The sequence below is a fragment of the Taudactylus pleione genome, unplaced genomic scaffold (assembly GCF_031769625.1).
Source record: "Taudactylus pleione unplaced genomic scaffold, aTauple2 ptg000242l, whole genome shotgun sequence".
In the NCBI taxonomy this organism is placed as follows: domain Eukaryota; kingdom Metazoa; phylum Chordata; class Amphibia; order Anura; family Myobatrachidae; genus Taudactylus; species Taudactylus pleione.
The window spans coordinates 9,180,654-9,205,665 of NW_028284644.1; the positions used below are offsets into that span (position 1 = coordinate 9,180,654).

The window sequence follows — 25,012 nt, forward strand, 5'->3', positions numbered from 1 at the left end:
ACACAGAATTAGAATATGATACATAGATATCAGGATATGTTAAGTACTCTGTAACCAAAATTTTGAAACAAAAAGTGACTTGAAGGCGCCAATCAAGCCAGTAAATCCTGAGATATGAGAAGTACAGTGTATAATCCTTGATTCTTCCCCTTAAATATTACAGATATCCCAACACTACCAATCTTAATATAAGGATCTCATAGCAAGACTACAGGGAATATCTTAATAGAAATACATGCACATCAATCCAAATATCAGAAACATACATATACCCCAAAAGAAATAAATATAAATCAAACCTCCCCATAACCCCCCACCCTGTATGGCCTAACCCCAACACAGGCATACTTGGATCCCTTAAAAGAAAAAATACCCTCCTCCCTATCCCCTTAAACTAACTAACACCAATCCTCCCCTCCACTAACTCTCCAGCCTAACCAGTTATATAATTACTCCCATACATTAATACATAACAGGATACTGACCCAACCCAGACAATAATTAGCAGATCAATCAGGATATACAGGTATAGACCTGAGCATCAAATTCAACAACATTGAATATATAAATATCAACAACAGTTATTAACAGGGAAGACACATAAAAACATCAGTAATGATACAATATATTCTAAAATCCCCTAAGCACCCCCCCCCCCCAACCCAAATAAAGAATTTTAATACCACATATAAGACATACCTGACCATGAGCCAGGTATGGCCCAGCTCCCAGGCACAAAAGGAGAATGAAAATGAAATCCCTCCAGCACAGGAAAACAAAACAGAATCTAGACTGGACACCAGAAATATAAACAAACAAAGCAACAGGATATACATGTATACAGCAAAAGAAAAATGGTTTCCAATATACTAATCAGGCCAAGCTTCAGCCCCCTGTGAAATAATTAAAAGAGATAGAGTCCCGGACCAGCCTACCCAAAAACAAACATAATAGTATAAATCACAAATTTCCATCACAGCCGGTGGGAATAGATATCGAGCTTTTGGAAGAGCCACTGAAGAATTAAAATATCCAGAAACTGAGAGATCGTCAAACTTGGGAAGAAACACTTCAGGTCCAGAAAGTGAAGGAGAAAATGGAGTATCAACGAAACAGCCAGCAATGATGGCAGATGGAAACTGAGGCTTTAAGGTGGTTAGACAGTCATCAACTCCCCCCAAATTAGGATCACAGCCCTCATTATCAGGAAGCTGAACTTCAGTATATGGTATGTAATAACATGATGGAGAGAGTTCAAAGAGTAATTTTTCCACCCTGTCCACAAGCCTTTCTTCGGAGTTGGTGATGGCTTTAAGGAGAAGTTCCATATTATTTATAGAAAGCATAGCCACCTCAGGAGATATTCGTATAATCAGGTACAATACTTCACTTCACTGCACTCCAGGGCACTCGGTATAACAGCAGGAGATCCACCTTCAGCCTGCAGTGCTTTGCTGATGCAGAGTAGCGCTTCAAAATGGGGGCCCGGTTCAGAAACTACAAGATCAGAATGGTCACCAACAGTCTACTCACTGCAAGAAGACGGTTATCCACAACCTTAGTTTCTCAGGGCACTGACCGGCATAAATATATTCCCAATTAAGGTATTGTAGTAAGAGCAGCAGCGATCATTTATACCGAATGTGAGATGCCGGTCGGGCCCGGTAGCCATAGGTCCTCAGAAGTTAACATAAAATTGTGAACAGACAGGAGCAACGTCCTCCACCCTCCCGCTCACCCAGGACACCAGACAGGAGGGCTGTGGAATCAGTGCCGGAGCTAGGATCCGCAGCAGTTGCCGAAGTTGGATCCAAGATGGCGCCCGCAATTAGGAGACGCCACAGGGGGAAAGAGAATTATCCCACAGCACCGCAGCCAGAGGAAACAGGCAGGTCGAGAGACTTCAGGAGCGTGGAGGGGTAAGTAAACCACAACGTGCCGAAGTAAAAGGCCGGTCAAAGGGTTCAGGATATTAATACCGGATCTGTAGGCTAGGAGCTGTAAAATCAGCCTCCTTCTCCTAGCTCATCCTGGCCACGCCCCCATGTTTGATGGTTTGAAAACAGAACTACACATTAGTTTTCCTTTCTGCTTGATGTCCCCCTCTGTGTTTCAAATAAACAACTGCTATATTGAGGACTCCATCCAGAAAACAGAATCTCACTGATTCCACTCAGCGTTGACATTATTGTGATCAAAAGGGATGTATTATTATCATATCATATCTATGTAGCGCCGCCGTTTTTACTTTTTACTCCATTCTCTTGTTTTAAATACTTAAACCCCCCCCCCCCCCTCCTCCCGACTCCAGGAAGACATCCACAGTGTGAGATAGGCAAAAGGGACTCTTAAGCTGATTTGCTCCAATTGTTCACTAATGCAGAAACACATTTTAAATAGACTACTTATGGAAATGCACATATGGTGTCACTTCCGAAATCGTGAACAGAGTCTCCGCCACAGCTGGTGGTGCACTGGTTGGTCAGAAGTGGAGATTATTTCTTGTAGAGAGGAATCTTTGTCTTGGGAGAATGAACACTCTCCAAATTACCTAATCACACCAGGAGGCCAAGGAACACCATGGAAGTCAAAGAAATCTGTGACAATTGAGGCCTGTTTAAATTCCAGCCATGCAACTCTTGAAGCAGTTTTGCAAGATGGAAATATGCGGTGTGGTCTCAAATACTCAATTGAAATCAGTACCTGTTCACCAGATCCTGAAGTTTCTGCATGGGTTCTGGCTCCCCATCTCGGCCACAAGTCAGTATCTCCCGTCCATCGTATACTCGAATGATTCTATCTGCTGTGTTTATCAAGAAACAGCTGCACAGGAACAATAATTACACACATCAGTATATAACAAACATTATTAATGTAAGATATTCTTAGAATTAGGTAAAAATTTAAAATACAATAAGAAAAGCAGCAGCAGGTCAGTTTACTGTTCAGCAAAATAGATGTCGAAGGACTGAGGGAAATAAACGCTCTTCAAAGGCACAATAGATCATGTCTAAAGGTTTAATAAATAAATGACCATTTCTTTTTAAATATTATTTATGAATGGATCATAACGGAAATGGCAATAGATACACATATAATCAATGATGATTTACATAAACAACTTATAGAAATGGGTAGACAAGATAGAAAAAAATAAGAGTTATGGTATAACATACATTTGTTAACTCTTTTTCTTCGAGGTCCATGGGGACACATCCATTACGTTGGGGTATGAATCCCGGTCACCAAACAGTTAATACAAACGAGCTCTCTGCTCCCAGGATGCACCGGGTTTCCTCCTCATATACCCCACCTCCTGCCTCAGGTAGCCAGTTCGTTACCAAGCTCAAGCAGGCAGAGACAAACAAAGGGTAAGAAAGAAAAGACCCACACTTACGAGTCCAGACTCTCAAGAGAAGAAACTACGGAAAACCTCCCCCAGAACTACAGAAGGTGCATCTGGGTGGGTGTCCTGTGGAACCCATGGACCTCGGAAGAAAAAGAGTTAAAAGGTATGTTATACCATAACTTATTTTCTTCTTCGGGGTCCATGGGGTCCACAGCCATAACGTTGGGGATATCCCAAAGCACTAACCCTACGGGCGGGGACGCTTCTGACTCTCGGCAGAGAGGAGAATCCTACGCCTGAAGGAGGTATCCTGAGAGGCAAAAGTGTCAAAGGCATAAAATTTGACAAAGGTATGGATGGAAGACCATGTAGCTGCTTTACATAATTGCTCAGCAGAAGCACCCCGGCGGGCCGCCCATTATGGACCTACTGCCCTAGTAGAAAGTGCCGTCACTGAAACCGGCACACGCATACCAGCCTGTGTATAAGCCAATGAAATTGCCATGCGAATCCACCTGGCCAGTGTCTGTTTATTGGCTGGCCAGCCACGCTTATGACAACCATAAAGCACAAAAAGTGAATCAGACTTCCTCCATTTGCTCGTGCGTTTAACATAAATTCTCAACGCACGGACCACTTCCAGGGAAGCCTCACCTTGTGAGAGACTTGTGCCCTGAAATGCTGGAACTACTATTTCTTCATTAATATGAAATTTAGACACCACTTTCGGAAGGTAACCCTCCCTAGTACGTAGTACTGCTCTATCTTGATGAAATATCAAGAACGGCTCCCGGAAGGAAAGCGCAGCTAAATCCGACACTCTACGTGCAGATGCCATAGCAAGGAGGAATACCGTCTTTGCTGTTAGCCACTTGATGTCTATTGAATTTAAATGTTCGAACGGAAGAGTCTGTAAAACCTTCAGAGTCAAGTCCCACGGAACAACCGGGGAAACGAAGGGAGGCTGAATCCTCAACACCCCCTGAAAAAACTGTACATGTTCTTGCTTTGATACTGCTGGTGCAGTTGTTTTGCCTTACTAGCCTGATTGTCCGACTGTATCTGCACCGACCTGCCCTTTAAGATTTCCTGAGCCTGCACTAAAGCTTTGAATATAGCTCTTAGTTCCAGGATATTTATCGGTAGCCGGCTTTCTGTCACTGATCACTTTCCTTGGAAAGTGTGTGACCCAGTCATCGCCCCCCAACCTTGAAGACTGGCGTCGGTTTTGACTAATGTCCAATCCGACACCCAAAAGGGGCGACCCTGCCTGAGATGCTTTGTCTGCAACCACCAGGTCAGGTACAACCGTACCTCTGGAGAGAGATGCAGCAGCTGGGACCTGATCGTGCGATGATCCTTGTTCCAGCGGGACAGAATGAATTGCTGCAGTGGTCTGGAGTGGAATTGAGCGTATTCCACCATCCTGAAGGTGGCCACCATCGACCCCAGGACCTGCATGGCTACTAGAACGGATACTTGTCTGTTGCGAAGCAACCTGCGTATTCGTGGTTGTAGAGCAAGGATCTTCTCCTCCGGCAGATATATTCTCTGCACCACGGAGTCCAATCTCGCTCCCAAATGACACATCTGTTGTACCGGACAGGGTGACGACTTTTGCCAGTTTATGATTCAGCCGTGACTGTACAGAAATACAGAAATGATACTGTCAGCCTCAAATGATCCTGTAACTGCTGCAGGGACTGCCCCAGCAACAGGAGGTCGTCCAAGTAAGGCAAAATCCTGACGCCTTGGCGCCTGAGCCATGTCATCATCACTGCCATCACCTTGGTGAATACCCGAGGGGCTGTGGACAGGCCAAACGGCAGGGCCTGGAACTGAAAATGTTCCTCCCCTACCGCAAAACGAAGACATTTTTGATGAGCCTGTGTGATTGGGATGTGAAAGTAGGCATCTTGTATGTCTAGGGACACCATATAGTCCCCCTGTTCCATTGCCAACACAATCGATCGCAATGTTTCCATCCTGAACCTGGGAGCTCGAACAAATTTGTTGAGCACTCTCAGATTTAGAATAGGCCAGTATGACCCATTCGGTTTCAGAGGTGCCAGGGCTCTGAGAACCGAAGCAGTCGGCCCCCCACCCTGGGATCCCCCAGGGGGAGGCCCGTCCCATCAGGCCACTGGTTTATCCTGGACCCTAGATCCTGGAAGTTTGTTTTGCCAGGGCTTCCTGGGTCCTGCCTTTCTTGGTGGAAATCTCACTGAGGGCTGACCTTTGGCCTTGCCCTGCGGCCGAAACCCCCGAAAGGACGCCTGATGGCAAACCTGCAGTCTTTGAGGCTGCCATGGAGGATCCAATTTTGTCCAGTTCTGGACCAAAGAGCACACCTCCTGTGAATGGAAGGAATTCTAGGGCCTTTTTGGACCCGACATCTGCCCTCCAATCTTTCAACCAGAGGATCCTACGTGCCACCACGGACTCAGCTGAAACTTTAGAGGAAAGGATCCCTGCATCCAAGGCGGCATCACCCAAATAAGAGGCCCCTTCTCTAATAAAGGAGATCATATCCAGTTGCTCCTTAGAGGCATCTGGTAAAGACTCCGTTAGAGTTTTGGCCCACTCCTCAATAGCTCTTGCTACCCAGGCAGTGGCCATAGCTGGGCGGGTGGCCGTTCCTGCCAGCGAAAAAATTGATTTGAGACAAGACTCCAGTCTCCTATCCGTGGTTTCCTTCAGCGAAACTGCTGGGATTAGCAAAGTGGTACGTTTAATCAGCTGTGCCACATGCGCATCAACTGATAGTGGATTCTCCGACTTGGCACAGTCCTCTGCTGGAAAAAGATATAGAAGCGCCATTCTTTTAGAAGAATGGCTTATCTTATCTGGACGGACCCAGGCTTCCTCCATAAGTTCTGATAAATGTTCAGACTTTGGGAATTCTGCCTTAACCACTTTTTGGCGCTTGAACAGGGGGGCTTTCCAAAGCGGAAGATCCCCTTGCTCGATATTTAACACCGATTTTACAGCCCTTATCAGAAAAGGGCCATCGGCTACTGGGAAATGATCATCACCCTCCTCGGAGCTAGACTCCTGCGAAAAGTCCTGGGCCTGTTCCTCGGAGGCACTCGAGTACTCACCATATAAGGCGTCACATGGTGCCTAGATTTAGGCTGCTTTGGCTTGACAGCCTGAGGCTGAAAAACCCCCGAGGATGATGCCATAACCTTACGAGCACCAGGGTCCATCCAAGGCGATGGGCATAGGATGCATCTGCTGAGGCAAACCCCAAACCGGTGGTACCGGGGCAGCCAGCCGTTCCGCCACCTGAGCCATAACCTGAGAAAATGATGCCCAAGGAGGCTCAGGGCCTGAAACAGGCAAACTTAATTGGTGTGGTGGCTGTCTGAAACAGTTCCCACAAAGCCCATTTTGTAGAAAGTCCTGTGGGGACAAACCTGCCTTGCAGGCTACACAGGATATTAGCAACGGGGCTCCCGCCACCTGACCCACAGACTCCTTAGACATAACACTATGCCACTGGTTCTGAGTGTATATGTGCTGCTTTCTACTCTCAACCCACACACCTGTAGCAAGGGAAGGGGAGAGACAGTGACAGTATACAGGAATTACAGTTCTTTTACAGAAGAAACAGTATCCATAAACAACAATCACATGTCATGCATAAATACTCTGCGAGCCATATGCATATAAACTCTCAATACCATAATCAGCCTCAGCTTAGGTAGGATAGAGCCCTGTAAAAACCTAGACCAGCAGTAGGCAAGGTATACAGGGAGACTGCCCAGCGTCCCTCTTGAAGGAGCAGCGTTCAGAGAGCAACTGACATACACTCTGGCTGCCCTATATGGAGGCTGGGAGGAACAATCCACAATCAACTGTGCAAGAGGACTGAACTAGCCTGTGGATTGGGGGAGGGGCCGCCGGGGAAGCGTACCTCCCCTATGCTGCTTGGACCTGCCCGGTAAACTGACCTGGCCGCCGCCACAAGCCCCGGCTGGTCAGGAACATCAAATCCCGGCGGTCTAGGCTAGGAGAACAAGCCGTATGCCTCCTGACTGCAGCGCGCCTCTGGCCAGTCTCTCCGCCGGAGGCCGGACCGCCACTTGTTACTCGTCTGCAGGACTGCTCCAGCAGTCCCACTGTCTATGTGGTGAACACACCAAACAGGAAGAACTGGCTACCTGAGGCAGGAGGTGGGGTATATGAGGAGGAAACCCGATGCATCCTAGGAGCAGAGAGCTCGTTTGTATTAACTGTTTGGTGACCGGGATTCATACCCCAACGTAATGGCTGTGGACCCCATGGACCCCGAAGAAGAAAAAGATCATACATTTCGCCTTCATCCACTTGAGGGACACTGGACCATGAGGTTTAGAGGCTAGTTTTAGGCACTTTAAAACATCCAATACACTTGAGCTACTCAACCTTCTAGGGCCCCATCCTGCAGGAGAGGGGTATTCAACCTGCGGCTTCCAGCTGCTGTGGAACTATACATCCCAAGCATGCCCTGCCACAGTTTTTCCATGCCCTAATAGCTAAACTGTGGCTTGGCATGCTGGGATGTGCAGTTCCACAACAGCTGAATGTCTGCTGTAGAAAAGGCAGGTTTTTTTCAGTGTCCACAGGATAGGTTCTTTTTCAGTGCTGCCTTAGCAGCTTGATACTGTACATGTTCTTGCTTTGATACTGCTGGTGCAGTTGTTTTGCCTTACTAGCCTGACTGAGAACAAGAGCAGACTGCTCTTGGTGCAACCACTGTCTCTGGTGTGGGACTTTTCATCTGAGTTGAGCCCTTTACTGGCACTGCTTCAATAGCAGGTTAAGTCACTCCTCTTTCCCAGTGACGGCAAGTGGGTATGTCAATTAAGGGTTATGGTATAAAAGAGACAGTAAAAAGGTCGAGAATGTCTAGATAGACACCAGATGTTAGACAGTCAATAGATCCGACACACGGAAGGTCGACATGTACAAATAATCAACACAAATGGTCAGCACCCTAACCTTAACCTTGGTGCCTAACCCTCCCTCCTGGTACCTAACTCTAACCGTTGGCGTAGGTGCCTGACCCTAACTGTCCCTTCTAGTGCCTAACCCTCCGGTAAGTGCCTAACCCTCCCTCCTGGTACCTAATCCTAACAGGCGAGGTAAGTGCCTAACCCTAAAAAAAAAAAAAAAGCATGTGTCAACCATTTTCAGGTCGACATCTTGACCATGTCGAAATTTAATGTGTCGACCTTTTGTTTCTGCCGCCTGTCTAACATCTGGTATTTATCTAGACATTGTGGACCCTTTTTTACTGTCTGGATAACAAATTAAGTGGTGGGTCAGTAGCTAGGCATTGAACATTTGTGAGGTGGAGTCAGGTGGTGGTGATGGCTTGTCTTTATGGATCTTCTGTTCAACATCAGAGAGAGAGTGTTCCTTTCAGGGCATAAGAGATTCATTACACGGACCGCTAAAAGGTGTATATTGGATCTTAATTTCTGTATTAAAAAATCTTTGGGAAGATAGTTTTGACTTGTGCGGTATTCATAGTTCCACTTGTAGATTGAATCATCTCAAAATGGGACAAGTTGCACCATCACTTGACCAGACTGCTCATCAATCTATTGAATACGGGTGCAGGGTGTGCAGTGTTGGCCCGTGTGTACCGCACACCCTGCACCCAATATAGATACGTCCCTGGATGTATGGGTGCGGTGCTGGCACAAAATGAAGTCGGTGACAACCCTCAGAACAAAGCACAGAAAGAGACACCTAGAACATTGTGTGGGGACCCAGCCTTATTAGCATGGTTAAATTAATTGAACATTCCACTCCTACCTGCCCTTCCGTGCAAATTCTATGGATTTGATAGCAGTTGTATTACTGGTCCCTGTTGTAACTCGGAAGGATGCCACCAGATCCTGAGTGTTTGTCTTCAACACTAAGATCTGAGTAAGAATTCAAGGAAACACATGAAATCCCATGATGAGCTTCATTATTAAATATTTTCAAAAACACTTCTTTCAAAATAGATAAAAATGTGTAATATATCCTTACTTTTCCTTTTGCATTTCCTGTATAGATATATTCTCCTCTTCGATCAAAAGATGCTACAACATTGAGGTCCGAGTCATCATCCACAGGTAGGACTACGTGGCTGGAGTCCGATAGTGTTAGCATAACAGGAGCAGATTTCATGGGGCACACTAGAACTTTGTCCCTGTTGAGAGATGTATTAATCAATCGAGAGAGGCATCTTGTATCAATGAGCTGTGGTGCACCCATCAGCCACAATAAATGCATTCTTGTTTCAGCACTGTATTTACTGTGCCCTTTATAAATTCTTCACTGCAGTCCCATGCAATACTAGTGGCACACACCTCCTCAGCTGATGCTGCCCATCAGCTGTTACCACTGACCACCACCACCCAATATCAGTGGGAGCAGAGAGGTTCCAAAAAAATCATGACCTTTCATCCAAATAAATAATTATTTATTTGGATGAAACAAAAGTTCATGATTCCTCTGGTCTTATAATAAATAAAGTCAGATGTGTAAACATTTTTTCTTTCTTCACTATCCATGGCAGCCATTACAATCAGTTAAGTCCCATACTAAATATGTAGGAGGCAGGTAGCTTTCAAACATGTCCCCTGCTAGTATTTAGAGGAGTTCCTTCACTTCCCCTGTGTCTTTCCGGTCATTAGCTCAGGGATGGGCAATGAGCGGCCCTCCAGCTGCTGTGGAACTACAGATCTTAGTATGCCCTACCACAGCTTTGCTATCAGGTCATGCTAAACCTGTGGCAAGACATGCTGGGATGTGTTGTTCAACAGAAGCTGGAGGGCCACTTACTGTCCACCCCTGCTCTAGCTGGTGCAGGCAAGCAGTGTTTTTTGCCTGTGTGATTGAATGCATGGCTTTACTCTCTCTCTTAATCCAGGGACAAACTTCCTGTCTGATATTACACCAGTCCCAGCAGCGATTAAAGGATATTAGTCTCCCACTTCAAGAGAGTCTATACAGAAAGCAAGGACCACAGTACAGTTTCCATTTCCCGGAGTGCAGGACTCCAGTGCACATTTCCCGGAGTGCAGGACTCCAGGGCACATGGAAAGCCCAAACAACCAAATGATACTCCCTGTTCCCAGTAGTCCCTTAAAATTTAGGGAACTTCTTGAATACGTTGTGGATAATAATACAGTAATAGGCCCAGTTCTTTCAGCCTGTTTGCGAATTCTAGATAAATGTAGGTAGTACACAAAGGAGGTGCTTCGTACCCCCCCAAATAAAGCAGCCTATAAAACATAGGTTCCACCGAAGAACCAAAAGAAGGAGAGTTCTGGTAAAACGACAAGGGACTTGAGATAGGCATCGAAATACCGGCGCCTATCCCCGAAGCTGGAATCATGCAGGACACGTGGCCAATCGAAAGTAAGCCGGATGCCCTCAGTGATAGGCGTGGGGGGGGGGTTCACTGGGAGTGTTAGGTTCAGGTAAATTAGCGGGATTAGCCTTAGGTTGTGGGGGGGGGGGGGGTTAGGCAGCCCTAGGGGGAGGGTTAGGGTCAGACACCATTGGGCGTTTAAGGTTAGCCACAAAGAGGGTAAACTTAGGTTTAGGCACTTACGGGGAGTGTTAGGAAGGAGAATCTGAAGAATCAAACTCTCATACAGAAAAGGAAACAAGTGGCCAAGAGAATAAACCCATAGAAGCCAGGTGCATCAGGGCGTGCCTATGGACTTGGAAGAAAGAGTTGATAAGGGTAAGTCTTACCATAACTCTCCTTTTCTTCTTCAGGGCCCAAAGGGCTCCACAGGGGAGTCAATGGGGATGTCCCAAAGCAGTTGTTCAAGGGCGGGGACGCTCCTGAGCCGAGAGGAGAACCAGACGCCCGAAGGCAGCGTCCTGAGAGGCAAATGTATCAAAGGCATAGAACCTAAGAAAGCTGTGGACAGAAGACCATGTGGCCGCCTTGCATAGCTGTTCAGCAGAGGCGCCACGCTGGGCTACCCAAGAGGGACCCACAAAGCGAGTAGAATGAGCAGATACTGTAGCCGGCACAGGAAGGCCCGTCTGAGAATGAGCCTGTGAGATAGTCATGCGAAGCCATCTGGCCAGAGTCTGTTTTTTTTTGTGCAATCTGTTTTTATTAAGAGTTCCAAAGAGAAAACATACAGAGGCATAAAAATGGCAACATATTCATATCAAAATGTATACAAATTGGAATCCAGTATTACAAATTTATATAAGAAACCCTAATTATATTGAATAACAAAGGAATACAGAAGAAAGGAAAAGAACAGAAGGAGTATCAGACAGGGGGGACTGGGGAGGGTCATCTTGTAAGATTAATTTAAGCCAATTGTAAAGAGGCCATATCATATTACGCCATGGGTTCCCAACCACAGTCCTCAAGGCACACTAACAGTCCAGGTTTTAGGGATAGCCATACTTGAGCACAAGTGACTTAATTAGTACCTCAGTTATTTTGAATTAACCATCTGTGCACAATCATGGATATAACTAAAACCAGGACTGTTGGTGTGCCTTGAGGACCGCTGAGGTTTTATATTTTAACCATGGATACCAAGTATTAGTGAAAATAGAAGCCCTGTTGGTAGAAAAGATTGAGATTTTCCATGGACATATAGTAATAAATTCTCCGGAACCAAATCTTTACGAGTAGGGGGGTTGCGGGAATTCCAAAAAGTTTGGATGACTGCCCTTGCGGCATTACTAAAATGGCGCAGCAGAGACTTTTTGTAGCATCCCAGTGAGGTATGTGATTGATTAAGTAGCCAGAATGCCGTATCAGTAGGGACAGGGGTGCCTATAATTTGTTGTGAAATGGAGATAACCTCTGACCAAAATGTAGATATCCGAGGGCAATCCCACCATATATGCCGTAGTGATCCTGGGGCTTTGAGACATCTCCAACAAGAGCCGGATTTCATTGGGAACATGGCATGGAGTAGAGAAGGGTGTCTGTACCATCTCATTAAAATCTTATACGGAGTTTCTTTAATAGTCGTGTAGACTGAGCTACAGTGAGTTTTGAGAAATATAGTTTGCCACTCTTGCTCCGTGAGGGAAATACCCATATCTAGTTCCCATTTTTTAGCCCAAGGAGGAATGGAAGAGGAAGAGTTGGTTAAGAGTATCTGGTATATGACAGAAATTGTGTGGGAGGGAGAAGCTGGCGAGATACAGAGTCTCTCAAATGAAGTGAGGTCTCTATTAGAAATTTTTAGTCTGTCTGCGGAGGTCAGAAATTGGCGAACCTTCCAGAAATCAAAGTGTGGGATTGACCAATTTCCCTGGAGTTCAGTTAATGGTTTAACACCTGACGTAGTCACCAACTTGCCAGTTCTAAAAAGGCCTTCCCACATTAGGAAAATGTGTAAGATTAATACCAGGGGGGAAATCATTGTTAGCCAGAAATTAAGGGATAGACGGCTTAAGGACTTCCAAATAGAGGGAGAGGGAGAAATGGTCAGATGAGGAATATCTAATTTAGGAATAGAAGGAAGCCAAGGTATAATTTCAGGGGGGAGATTCAAGAAGCAACCTTCGAGAGTGTCCCATTGCTTGACCTCTCATTATCTAGTCCACTCAAGGATTCTATTAAGATGAGTAGCATGGTAGTATGATTTGATGTCTGGAAGTTGGAGACCGGCCAATTGTTTTGGCAGTACTAAAAGATCACGTCTGATCCGAGGTTTTTTCCTAGACCAGATAAATTGCTGGATTAAGAAATGCAGCGAACGAAACCAAGAATCTGGAATCTGAATGGGTAGAGATTGAAAAAGGTAAAGCAACTTGGGAAGCGTATTAAATTTGACCACATTAATTTTCCCAATCAAGAAAGGTGCTTCAAATGCCAATGGGAATAATCCGTTCGGATGGATGAGAGGAGAGAAATTAGTGGCAAAAAGTTGCGACAAGCTTTTAGTAATTTTTACCCCTAAATAGGTGATATGGGAGGAATGCCAAGGGAAAGGGAAAGCGGACTGTAGACCTGAAATTACAGAGGTGTGAGCGGACAAATTTAAAGCCCAAGATTTTGAGAAATTAATGTTGAAATTGGACAACTGTCCAAAATGTTCAAATTCACGCATTAAGTGAGGCAGAGAAGTCACTGGGTGGGACACGATAGCTAGTAGGTCATCTGCGAATAGTGCCAGTTTATGTTCCTAGTCACCTGCTAGAATCCCAGAAATATGAGGGTTGGCTCGTACAGATCTTGCTAATGCCTCCATGCAAAAGATGAAAAATCAACGACGACACAGGGCAATCCTGTCATGTGCCATTGTTTATAGAAAAGAGTCTAGATAAATCACCATTGACTCTCACCCTCGCCGAGGGACAGGAATATAAAGATAAAATCCTATGAAGGGTGAGAGGACCCAATCCCATGTGGACAAGCACAGACCTCATAAAAGACCAATTGATTCTATCAAATGTTTTTTATGCGTCGGTTGAGAGTAGGATGAACCAGGCTGAGGACATTCATGGTGTGATCACGTTGCCTCACGACCCTTGAAAAATCCAATTTGGACATTGTGGATCAACTGAGGAAGGAGGGGATTTAGCCTATTGGCTATTAATTTGGCATATAATTTAAGGTCCACGTTCAATAACGAGATGGGTCTGTAGCTTGGGCTTACCTGTTTTGGTAATGACTGAAATGTGTGCTTCCAGGAACCGCTTAGAGCAGAGGTTCCCAATTACTGTCCTCAAGGCTCCCCAACAGTTCAGGTTTTAGAGATATTCATGGTTGAGCACAGGTGATTTAATTAGTACTTCAGTCAATTTGATTTAACCACCTGTGCTTAACCTCAACTGTTGGGGAGCCTTGAGGACCACGTTTGGGAACCTATGGCTTAGAGAATCGAGATTCCGCTGTGATGTTATTAAAAGCGTTTAACATCACAGGGGCTAGTTTGTCTTGAAAAATCTTGTATAATTAGGCAGTCAAGTCCAGGGCTTTTGCCCGCAAGCGAAGAAGCTATAGCTAGCTTCAATTCTTGCATGGAAAACGGACTTTCCAAAGCGAGTTTATCTGAAGGGGAGATAGTAGAGAAGGAAATAGAGGCGAGATAATCTAGAACAAGTTGTGAAGTAAGGGGATTAGACGAGACAGGATTAAGGTCAGGCAGGTTATAGAGGGTGGAGTAATAGTGTTGGAAGCAAGTTTAGAGGTCTCAACATGGTGTGTTCCCTGAATATCCCTAAGTGTGTGTATGAATACAGATGCTCGCTAGTCTCTCAGCGCTCTAGCCAAAAGTTTTCCCGGCTTGTTCCCCCATTGGTAAAAGAGAATTGTACACTTTTTTAAAGACGATTGGATGTTATTCTAAAGTATTTTACTAAGAGCATTGTGGGTTTCCAAAAGCTTATGGTAGTCATCTTTAGACATGGTCATCTTATGAGATGCCTCTAGTGACTTAGGCCCTCATTCAGATCCACTCGCGAGCGGCTGTCCGCTCGCAAGTGGGTCGATGGTCTGCACTGCGCATGCGCACGACGGAGGGAGCTCCGTCGTGCGCATGTGCGAGACGCGACGAGCGAAGGACTTTCCTTCGCTCGGAGTGTCTCATCAAAGGGGGCGTGCTGTCGATGTTGACTGACAGCACGCCCCCTTTGGTGGGCATGCCTGCCAGACGGAGGCGTTCCCAAGGGAACGCCTACCGTCTGAAGCCGGCCCCACTGACATCACTAGTGATGTCAGTGGGAGTGATTTTGGCTCTGATAGAGCCAAAATCACTCCTGGCCTTGCGGTTGAAAACCTCAACCGCAGACTGTTGCTCACAGTTTCGATGGTCGCGATGGTCAAGACCATCGCGACCATCATCCTGCACGCTCGTATATGCTGTGGGTGGTGACCCACAGCTATACGAGCGTCCAGGAGGACGCTCCATATTAATGGAGGTGGGCCCTGATTCAGAGCGAGCGCTCTGGTCAGAGCGTCCGGCTCTGAATCAGGGCCTTAATCTGTTGTAACATGACCGCAATCTGTGCATATTTTTGTTTTTTAATATATGAGCCTAATTTAATAAGCTTGCCTCGGATGACGCATTTGAGCGCCTCCCAAACTGAAATTGGGGAAATTTCTGGGGTAACATTATGGGCAATGTAGTCAGACAGAGCCGTATCAAGTTCAGCTTTACAGTATGCGTCTTGAAGAAGGGATTCATTAAGTCGCCATGTCCACTGCTTAGAGGAAAGATGTGTGAGAGTCAGTCAGGGAGACTGGACCGTGATCCGACCAGGTTATTGTCAATGTCAATTTCAGCGAGCATGTGTAGGTGTCTATGACTGAGGAATAGATAGTCTAAGCGAGAATAAGTGTTGTGTGGATGGAAGTAGGAGGAATAGTTGCAGCCTGTGGGATATAAAGTCCTCCAGGAGTCTGCCAATTGGTAATTATGGAACAATGGACCTCATTCAGACCCGGTCGCAAGCGCTGAGCGCTCGCAACCGGGTCGATGTTTAGGCCCTGCGCACCCGCAGCTGCCGCACTGCGCAAGTCCCGGAGCGAGAGAGAAATTTTCTCGCTCCGGAGCTCACTACAAAAGGGGCGGCTGTCGATGGTGATCGACAGCTCGACCCGTTTTGTAGGCGGGGTGGTGGTCTCACAAACGGAGGCGTTCCTTAAGGAACGCCTGCCGTTTTGTGGGCGGCCTCACTGACATCAGCAGTGATGTCAGTGGGGAGCTTCCTGTTCGATCAGAGCAGGAAGCTCCCTGGGGCTTGCGGTTGCGGAGACCCAACCTTAGGGTCTCGTCGCAAGCCCCGATGGTCTTGACCATCGCGACCATCAACCTGGTCAGTCGCTAAAGCTGTGGGTGGTAACTCACAGCTTAGCTAGCGACAAGGAGGCCGCACTTGAAAAGGCAAGCGGCCGCCCTCATTCAGAGCAAGCGCTAGTAGGGGGTCCAACGTCCAGTTGAGATGTCCGCCCAAAAGTATCATACCTTTAATTAAGGGATCAAGTCTGAGGCAGATCGAAGGAAGTTATATTGGCCTTGGTTGGGGAATATATATTAATGAATGTGAAGTCCTGGTTATATATGTGGCATGTAAGCAAGAGGAGTCTACCTGGAATCAGTCCACCTATGGTTACAAGATGGGTAGTTTCTGTGAGAAAAGGATTGCAACCCCTTTAGATTTCCCATCGGGGCTATTATTATAGAAGAAAAAAGGATAATGCTCATCACGCAGAGACTGGGATAGTGCGGATAGTTTAAAATAGGTCTCCTGGACCAGTGCTACATCTACCCTGTTTGCACATAAGTAGAGTAAAAGTTTAGATCGTTTTTCGGATGAATTGAGTCCACAGGCATTTATGGAGGAGATTAGAAGTTTAGTAGGTAGAGACATCAGGGAGAGCAGAGGAGTGGAAGCAATCATAAGCCCTGGAAGGGAAAGGGGAAAGAGAAACGGAAAAGTACAAATAGTAACAAAATATACGAGAAACAATGAAAAACCCACGACTAAGATCATGGAACGAAAGTTATGATCAGAGTTCTCAGTAGTATTATACATCACGGAGGGTGGCATCAACTTGAACCTCAAACATATAGCATAACATAAAATCTAGATAAAGACATCAATACAAAGTAGGACTAGCCATCTTTACATAATGGGAAAATGCAACAATAGTAATGTTAAGTATATAGTAGATCAATAGAATGAACATCATCCTAGAAGGGAAAGATAGAGACAATCAAGTAACATCTGTTTCTGAGTGAGCTGGGGAAGACCTGAGTCGACGTCGGGGATTTCAGACCGTCTGCCAGGAGGAAGGGCGGGAAGAAGTTGAGGACAAGTCCCATTGTGCTAGAGGTTCTTTCCAGTCAGGAGTCTAAATCTTCGGGATGCCCAGAGAAGAGCAGAAGGAGGGTAGATCAGATGAATTGTAGAGTGAGTGTGTTTTGCCCGAGAAAGTCACTTGCAAATGTAAAGGGAAACCCCATCTGTACTTTAATTGATGAATTGCGTAAATGCCAGTCAGCGGGCACAGGGCTCGGCATTGCTGCAGAGTATGCCATGATAAGTCTTGATAAAGATGAATGACCGCCGTTAAAATCTATTCCATCCAGTTGCCCAACTTTCCACATTATTTTCTCTTTTTGAGAAAAATAGTGTAGTCGGCAGATTACATCTCTTGGATGATCGGAGGGGGAGCCACGAGGTCGCAGTGCCCTATGGGCTCGGTGGAATTGTAGCTTGTCATTTGGATCATTAACAAAAATCTTCAACGAGATACTTGGCAAAGCGTCGATCAAGCTAGAAGGGGGAACATCTTCGGGTAGGCCCCTTACGCGCATGTTGTTTCTTTGGCCACGATTATCCAAGTCCTCCATCCTAGTTTTAAGAGAGACTAATTCCGTAGACTGTTGAGATACTATATATGTCAGCTTAGACAGAGTAGCAGCCGTGTGATCCCGACCATCTTCTAGGGATGTGAGGCGGTCTGAAAGTAACGAGAGATCCTGTTTAACAGAGGCCAGTTCCTGTCTGAGAGTATTTTGGATATCCTTTTTTGTTGGCAGAGTCTTAACGTATGCCAGGAGTTCTTGTATGTCGTTTCCTGACTTCACAGATGATTGAGGAGCTGGGGTTTCCATTGACAAAGGGCTAGGAGGATTCGATGGATCTGGAGAGGAAACTAAACAAACGGGGAGAATCTTGTTTAGAAGGAGTCGGCAAAAGGAAAGGACGTAGGTTTGGTTGGGAGTACTCTGTTCTAGGATGAGAAGAGTCTTTCTTATGAGCAGATTTCCCGGTCTTGCCCATGACATGTAGGAATTAGCAAATGTAGGTAAAAGATGGGCAGGATGCGTATGTAGTAGTGTTAGAGAGAAATGAGGCAGTCTAGCACCAACCCCCAGAGGCCAAAATGTATGCAGCCATTATGGTCGAGTGAAACCAAGTTTAGGGGTAGCATAGTAGGGATACTAATTGTGGTTGTGAGTAACCAGTACATGAGTGTAGGTCAAAGGTTTTGGCAATAAAAAAAAAAAATAAGAGAACAAGAAAAACAAATCCAATGACTATGTCCTGCAATATGAAGCTATGACCACAGGGGGGAGTTCCAGGATTACTGAACCGTAAAACAAACTCTGTAATGTTGAAAAAATTATAACTGCTTGTTCTAGCACAAATTAACTACTTGTAAAATATAGAGTGAAGCTATAAAGGGGATTAAGCAGTAGAGGCTACAGAAGTAGCTACAAGAGTCTCTTGCTTATTGCTGTCAGAGGCGAAGGAGGGTGTCAAACAGATGAGTCTGCAATATTCTTCACAGGATTATGAAGAAAGGGCTTGTTGCTGGTTTACTCAGAGTGGCCACAGAGGTGAGCATCCACCTTGAAAAAAAAAAAAACTCACCCACACCTGAGGTGAGAGTTAAATGGCAGGGATTTGGCAAGTTGCAGTGGGGGCTGTATATTGAGGGCCAAAATGGCGGACCTCCGCGATTTGCGGCACCTTAGAGAGAGAAGCTTTCAGGGGTCCAGAGGAGAGACAGTAGGGGAGTCCTTATCCGGAGGATCTCCACAGTGAGAGGTATTGGCACGTCCCAACAGGCAGCAGAGACCAGCGGCCGCGACAGGAGCACAGTTCCTTTTAGAGCCGCCTCCAGGGGCCAGGGAGAGACAGTAGGGGAGTCCTTATCCTGAGGATCTCCACAGGGAGAGGTATTGGCACATCCCGGCAGGCAGCAGAGACCAGCGGCCGCGACGGGAGAGCAGCCAACTGTCCGCGGATAGCCCAAACTCAAGGCCGCAGCTTCAGCGGAAGCGGTAGGCCTCAAGCGGGGCAGAGGTCCAAATCCACTTCAGAGCCCAGGAAGTGGAGCTAGATTGGCCCGGGAATTCAGGGGTCCCTGAAGGGGGGTCAGATCGACTGGTTATAGGGCAGTCTTTCACTGTGGAGGACAGGTGAGGCAGAAGCTGCAAAAAGCAACGTCTGTCCAGTCTGCTGGCTAAGTCACGCCCCCCGGCCAGAGTCTGTTTGTTAGCCGGCCATACCCTCTTATGGAAGCCATATAAGATGAAGAGGGAGTCTGATTTCCTGATGGCACTAGTAAAGTCCACATAGATCTTCAGAGCAGGGACCACATCCAACGAAGCCTCACCAGCCGAGAGGTCTGAGAATTGAAAGGCCGGGACCACAATTTCCTTATTAAGGTGGAAACAAGAAACCACCTTGGGAAGGAAGCCCAGGGGCGTTTTAAGAACAGCCCTGTCCTGATGAAAGATTGAAATCATGAAGGCGCCTCTAAGTCCGAAACCCTACAGGCAGATGCTATAGCCAGAAGAAACTGAGTCTTCGCAGTGGGCCATTTGACATTCACTGATTCCAGGGGTTCAGTATGGAGGTTCATGAAGTGCGTGGAGAACCACTGCCAAATCCCACGGAGCCACAGGAGGGAAAAAGGGAGGTTGTATAAGTAGAACACCTTGTAGGAAGGTGTGAACATCCTGTAGAGAAGCAATTTTGAGCTGGAACTAGATGGACAGAGAGGAGACGTGCACCTTCAGAGATGTTAGGCCGAGTGCAAGATCTAATTCAGCCTGAAGGAAGGCAAGTATTCTAGAAACCTTAAAAACTTGAGGGTCATGGTTTCTAGGAGCACACCACTGGAAATATGTATGCCATATTCGGTGATAAATTCCGGCTGAAGCCAGTTTACGTGCTCTGAGCATGGACTGGACCCAAGAACTAGAAAATTCCTTAGCCCTTAGGAGGGATGTCTCAAGAGCCAAGCCGGTAAAGACATATGGGCCAGGTCCGGATGTAAACAGGGACCCTGAGGCAACAGGTCTGGTCGAAGAGGAACATCTATGGAGAGACTTTGAAGATCGGAGTACCAATGGCGTCTACCGAAGCTACCAACAGGACTTTGCCCCTTCATGTCTGAACTTCCGAAGAACCCGAGGAAAAAGGGATATTGGAGGGAAGAAGTAAGCCAAATGGAAGGTCCACCTAGCAGATAATGCGTCCATGAAGGCCGCGTTGAGATCCCTTGTCCTGGCTCTTTAAACTTAAAGTTTGTGGTTGTATCTTGAGGCTATGAGGTCCACATTCGGTAGACCCCATTTGTCCAGAAAGATTTCTGGATGTAGAGTAGAGACCAATCATGCACGTTATGACGGCTGAGGAAATCCGCTTTCCAATTGATAATTCCTGGGATGAACACTGAGTAGATGCGTTCGGCCCATGTGAGAAAGCAGGACACTTCTGCCATTGCTGTCCAACTTCGAGTGCCTCCTTGGTGACTGAGGTAGGCCACTGCCGTGGCTTTGTCGGACTGTACTTGTACTGGCCTGCCCTGAAGATATCCTGAGCCAGAATGAGAGCTCAGTAGATGGCTCGGAGTTCTTGGACGTTGATTGGTAAGACTGCCTCGGCTGGAGTCCAGCGGCCTTGGAAGTAGTGCTGGTCGGTCACTGTGCCCCACCCGCGGAGGCTTGCATCCATGGTGAGGAGTGCCCAGTCCGGGTTCCAAAGGGGGCGTCCCTTGTCTAAGTGGGGCATCTGTACACACCAGGCTACGGACATGCAAACATCCGGGGAGAGTCCCATCGTCTGGGATGTGAGCAGATGGGAATGACCATTCCTCCTGGAGAGGATCAGGTGTTGTAGGGGCCTGGAGTGAAACTGAGCGAACTCCACCATGTTGAACGTGGACACCATGGATGCCAGTTTCTGCATTGCAAAGTAAATTGACATTCGGTGACTGTGTAGTAGTCTGCACACCCGGTTTTGTAATACCGAGATTTTGTCTGCTGTTAGGAAGATTCTCTGAACCTGAGAGTCCAGGACTGCCCCCAGATGTACCATTCTTTGAGAAGGTGTCAAGGAAGACTTTTTCCAGTTGATCGGCCAACAGTGCGTTTGCAGCAAGGCAATGGTTACCTGTAGATGGCGGTGAAGAATTTCTGGGGAGCTGGCCAACAGCAGTAGATCATCTAAGTATGGGAGCAGTCTGATCCCTTGACGATGAAGATAGGCCGCCATAACTGCCATGATCTTGGTAAAGACCAGAGGAGCCGTTGAAAGGCCAAAAGGCAGAGCCTGAAATTGGTAATGTTGCTGTAGTATAGCAACCCGAAGATATTGTTGATGAGAAGGCGCTATAGGTATATGTAGGTAAGCGCCCTGAATGTCCAGAGACACCATAAAGTCCCAAGGCTCCATAGCCAGGACAATAGAGTGTAGGGTTTCCATACGAAAACTGGGCACTCTGATAAACTTGTTCAGAGACTTGGAGGTTGAGGATAGGCCGACGAAACCCGTTGGGCTTCTGAACCAAGAAAAGGGTAGAATAACAGCCCTTCCCTTGCTGTGAAGTGACCGAAATTATTACTCCTGAGAGCAGTAAGGACTGAATGGCAGCAGTGCCTTGCTTGAATCCAGTGAAGGTCCCGTGCAAAAGAACTGCTGGGGGGTTGCCTCAGGAAGGAGAGGGCATATCCGTCGGTGGCCACTTCTCTTACCCAGGTGTCTGATGTGCCTGATGCCAGAACTGGGCGAATTGAAGAAGTCGGCCTCCCACCCTTGGAGCCCCCAGGGAGAGGCCCTTCCTGTCAGGCTGAAGGCTTGTCCTCAGATTTGGTAGGCGGACGTCTAGAAGCCCAGGTCTGTTTGGTCCTAAGCTTGGAGGCCTTAGTTGATGCCTTGGAAATGACAGACCTTTAACTTTCCTTGAGGATGAAAGGACCAAAAGGGAAGACATCCGAGGCTTCGCATTATATGCAGAGGGCATGTCTAATTCTGGGCCAAACAGGATATCCCCAGAATAAGGCAAAGACTCTAATGCCTTTTTAGAGTCCGAATCTGCCTTCCATGAGCGAAGTCAAACAATACGGCGGGATACTACCAAAGTGGCATATATCCTGGAGGCCAGGAGAGCCATATCCATAGCTGCTTCACCCAAATAGGAGGCATCTCTAATGTAGGACAGCTGTTCCCTCGAAGCATCAGAGGGAAAGGTTTCTTCTAGCGCCTCTGCCCAACTCTCAATGGCTTTTGATATCAAGTAAATATATGTAAAAATACTACAGCTTCCGCTTCTCTGGAACGCATCCATATGTTCCAGGGATGCGGAAATTGCTCTTAAAACATAGCAAATATTGAATGGTTATGAAAGGAGTTGCAAATTGTAGTCCACTAAACAAGTCCAGCTTAATTATGATGATTCTGCTGGGAAAGGACACAATCCCATTTAAGTTTGTGCAACCAAAGAAAATATGAAAATGTATGTCCCAAGTAGGATTACCAAATGATTGATACCTTTAAAAGGAGGACACATATGTAATTACACTGGTTCTGTGGCTGATTATAACTAGGTGAAATGCAAGCCTAAAATCAGCCAGCCACAAAATCTATGTAATTCACGTGTCCTAATCGAAATATTGATATTTCTAGTGCAGAATTTGGGGAAACTGAGGAAAACTGTAATTGCATAATGTGTACATCTTAATAAATGTATACTTAAGTTTTTAAGTTTAGTAAATTTACCCCTAGGAGTAACTATTAAAGTGAGAATTTTTAGAAGTGAGTTTTAGAAGTGATGTTGCCAATAGCAACTAGGGGTGAGCGGGTTCGGATTTCTGAAATCCGAGCCCCCCCGATCCGAGGCCGATCAGAGTCAGGCTCGACTTTTCCCGCCTGACTCGGATCTGAAATCGAGGCAAATCGTCATCATCCCGCCTTCCGGGTCTCGCAGGTTTTGGATCCTATATAAGGTACCCGCATCGGCGCCATTTTCTCACTTGGCTGTGGACAGTGAAGAGGGATGGTGGGAGTTAGGGCTGGCTGGGCTGTGTAGTGCAGTGTTGTGCTGCTGTTGTCCATAGGGGCTGTGTCCACTCCTCCAAAGTCCATAGGGGCTGGCTGGCTGGACTGTGTTGTGCAGTCAGTTGTCCATAGGGGCTGCGTCCACTCCAAAGTCCTGTGCAGTGTCCCAGTCCTAAAGGGGTGCTGTAGTGTTGTCCAGGGGGTGCTCTGTCCATCAGGGGTGCTCCCCCCCAAGTGCAAAAAAAATAAATATTTTTTTTGTGAATTGTGTACACAGTAGCCGCACGTGCATCAACAAAGTAGTGCCAAGCGTGCTCCTGTGTCATAAGTAAAGGGCCGGCTGGCTTGTCCGTTAAAGGGTGCTGTAACCCCCAAAGGGCACTCCAAAAAAATATATATATATTTTCTGTGTTTGTGAATTGTGTGCACTGTGGCTGCACGTGCATCAACAAAGGAGCAGCGCCATAAGTAAAGGGCCGGCTGGCTCATTTCTTAAAGGGTGGTGTAACCCACAAAGTGCAATAGTGTCCAACAAAAATAAAAAATTATTTTCTGTGTTTGTGTGCGCCTTAGCCGCACGTATATATCAATACAACATAAATGGAGGACCAAACTTTCTCCGATAAAAATAAAATAGGGAAAGATCAAGAACCACTTCCTCCTAGTGCTGTTGCTGCTGCTGGGAGTTGTTCATCATCCCAGAGAGGAAGTAGGAACACCACTACTTTTACTAAACAATTGACCCTCCAACAGTCCCTAGCGAGGAGGATGAAGTACGACAGCAGTCATCCTGAAGCAAAACGTATAACTGAGGCCTTGACTGCTATGTTGGTGTTAGACGTGCGTCCGGTATCTGCCATTAGTGCAGTGGGATTTAGACAATTGATGGAGGTAGTGTGTCCCCGGTTCCAAATCCCATCTAGATTCCACCTGCATCCTCAAAGCAGCAGCGACAAGCGTGCGTCTGTCTGTTAAAGGGTGGTGTAACCCCCAAAGTGCGCTCCAACCAAAATAAAATAATCTTCTTTTTTTCTGTGTTTGTGTGTGAAATGTATGCGCAGTAGCTGCACCTGCATCCTCAAAGCAGCAGCGACAAGCGTGCGTCTGTCTGTTAAAGGATTACATCGGTGACAGCATCCAAGTAGGCATGTCAGACAGTCTGTACATGTACTGGCAGGAAAAAGAGGCAATTTGGAGGCCCCTGTACAAACTGGCTCTATTTTACCTGAGTTGCTCCCCCTCCAGTGTGTACTCCGAAAGAGTGTTTAGTGCAGCCGGGAGCCTTGTCAGCAAAAGGTGTAGGAGGTTGCTTCCACAAAATGTGGAGAAGATGATGTACATAAAAATGAATTATCAACTCTTCCAGGGAGACCAGCCTCCAGAACGTACAGAGGGACCTGTGGTGGTGGATTCCAGCGGGGACGAGTTAACATGAGGATGAACATCTTGCCTCCGTAGAGCCAGTTTGTGCAGGGACAGATTAATTGCCAGCTTGTTTTGTGGGGGCCCAAACGAACCAATCATTTCAGCCACAGTCGTGTGGCAGACCCTGGCGCTGAAATGATTGGTTTGTTAAAGTGTGCATGTCCTGTTTATACAACATAAGGCTGGGTGGGAGGGCCCAAGGACAATTCCATCTTGCACCTCTTTTTTACTTTGCATTATGTACTGTTTGGGGCCTAGTTTTTCAAACTGCCATCCTGTCTGCCACTGCAGTGCCACTCCTAGATGGGCCACGTGTTTGTGCCGCCCACTGGTGTCGCTTAGCATAGCCTTTTGGACATAAAAACATTATTGTGAGGTGTTCAGAATAGACTGGAAATGAGTGGAAATTAAGGTTATTGAGGTTAATAATAGCATAGGAGCAGAAAAACCAAC

The 25,012-nt window shown here is 46.6% G+C and overlaps 1 protein-coding gene across 3 annotated transcripts in view; it reads right to left on the reverse strand.

The window, feature by feature from the left end:
* Positions 1–25,012, reverse strand: part of RBBP5 (RB binding protein 5, histone lysine methyltransferase complex subunit) — a 111,755-nt gene that overhangs the window by 66,004 nt on the left and 20,739 nt on the right. For all 3 annotated transcript variants that reach the window (XM_088479655.1, XM_088479656.1, XM_088479654.1), the window contains exons 5-7: positions 9,377–9,539; positions 9,158–9,267; positions 2,704–2,823 (exon numbers count right to left, since the gene is read on the reverse strand). In XM_088479655.1, coding sequence (XP_088335781.1) covers positions 2,704–2,823; positions 9,158–9,267; positions 9,377–9,539 — 393 coding nt within the window. The remainder of the gene's footprint in view (positions 1–2,703; positions 2,824–9,157; positions 9,268–9,376; positions 9,540–25,012) is intronic.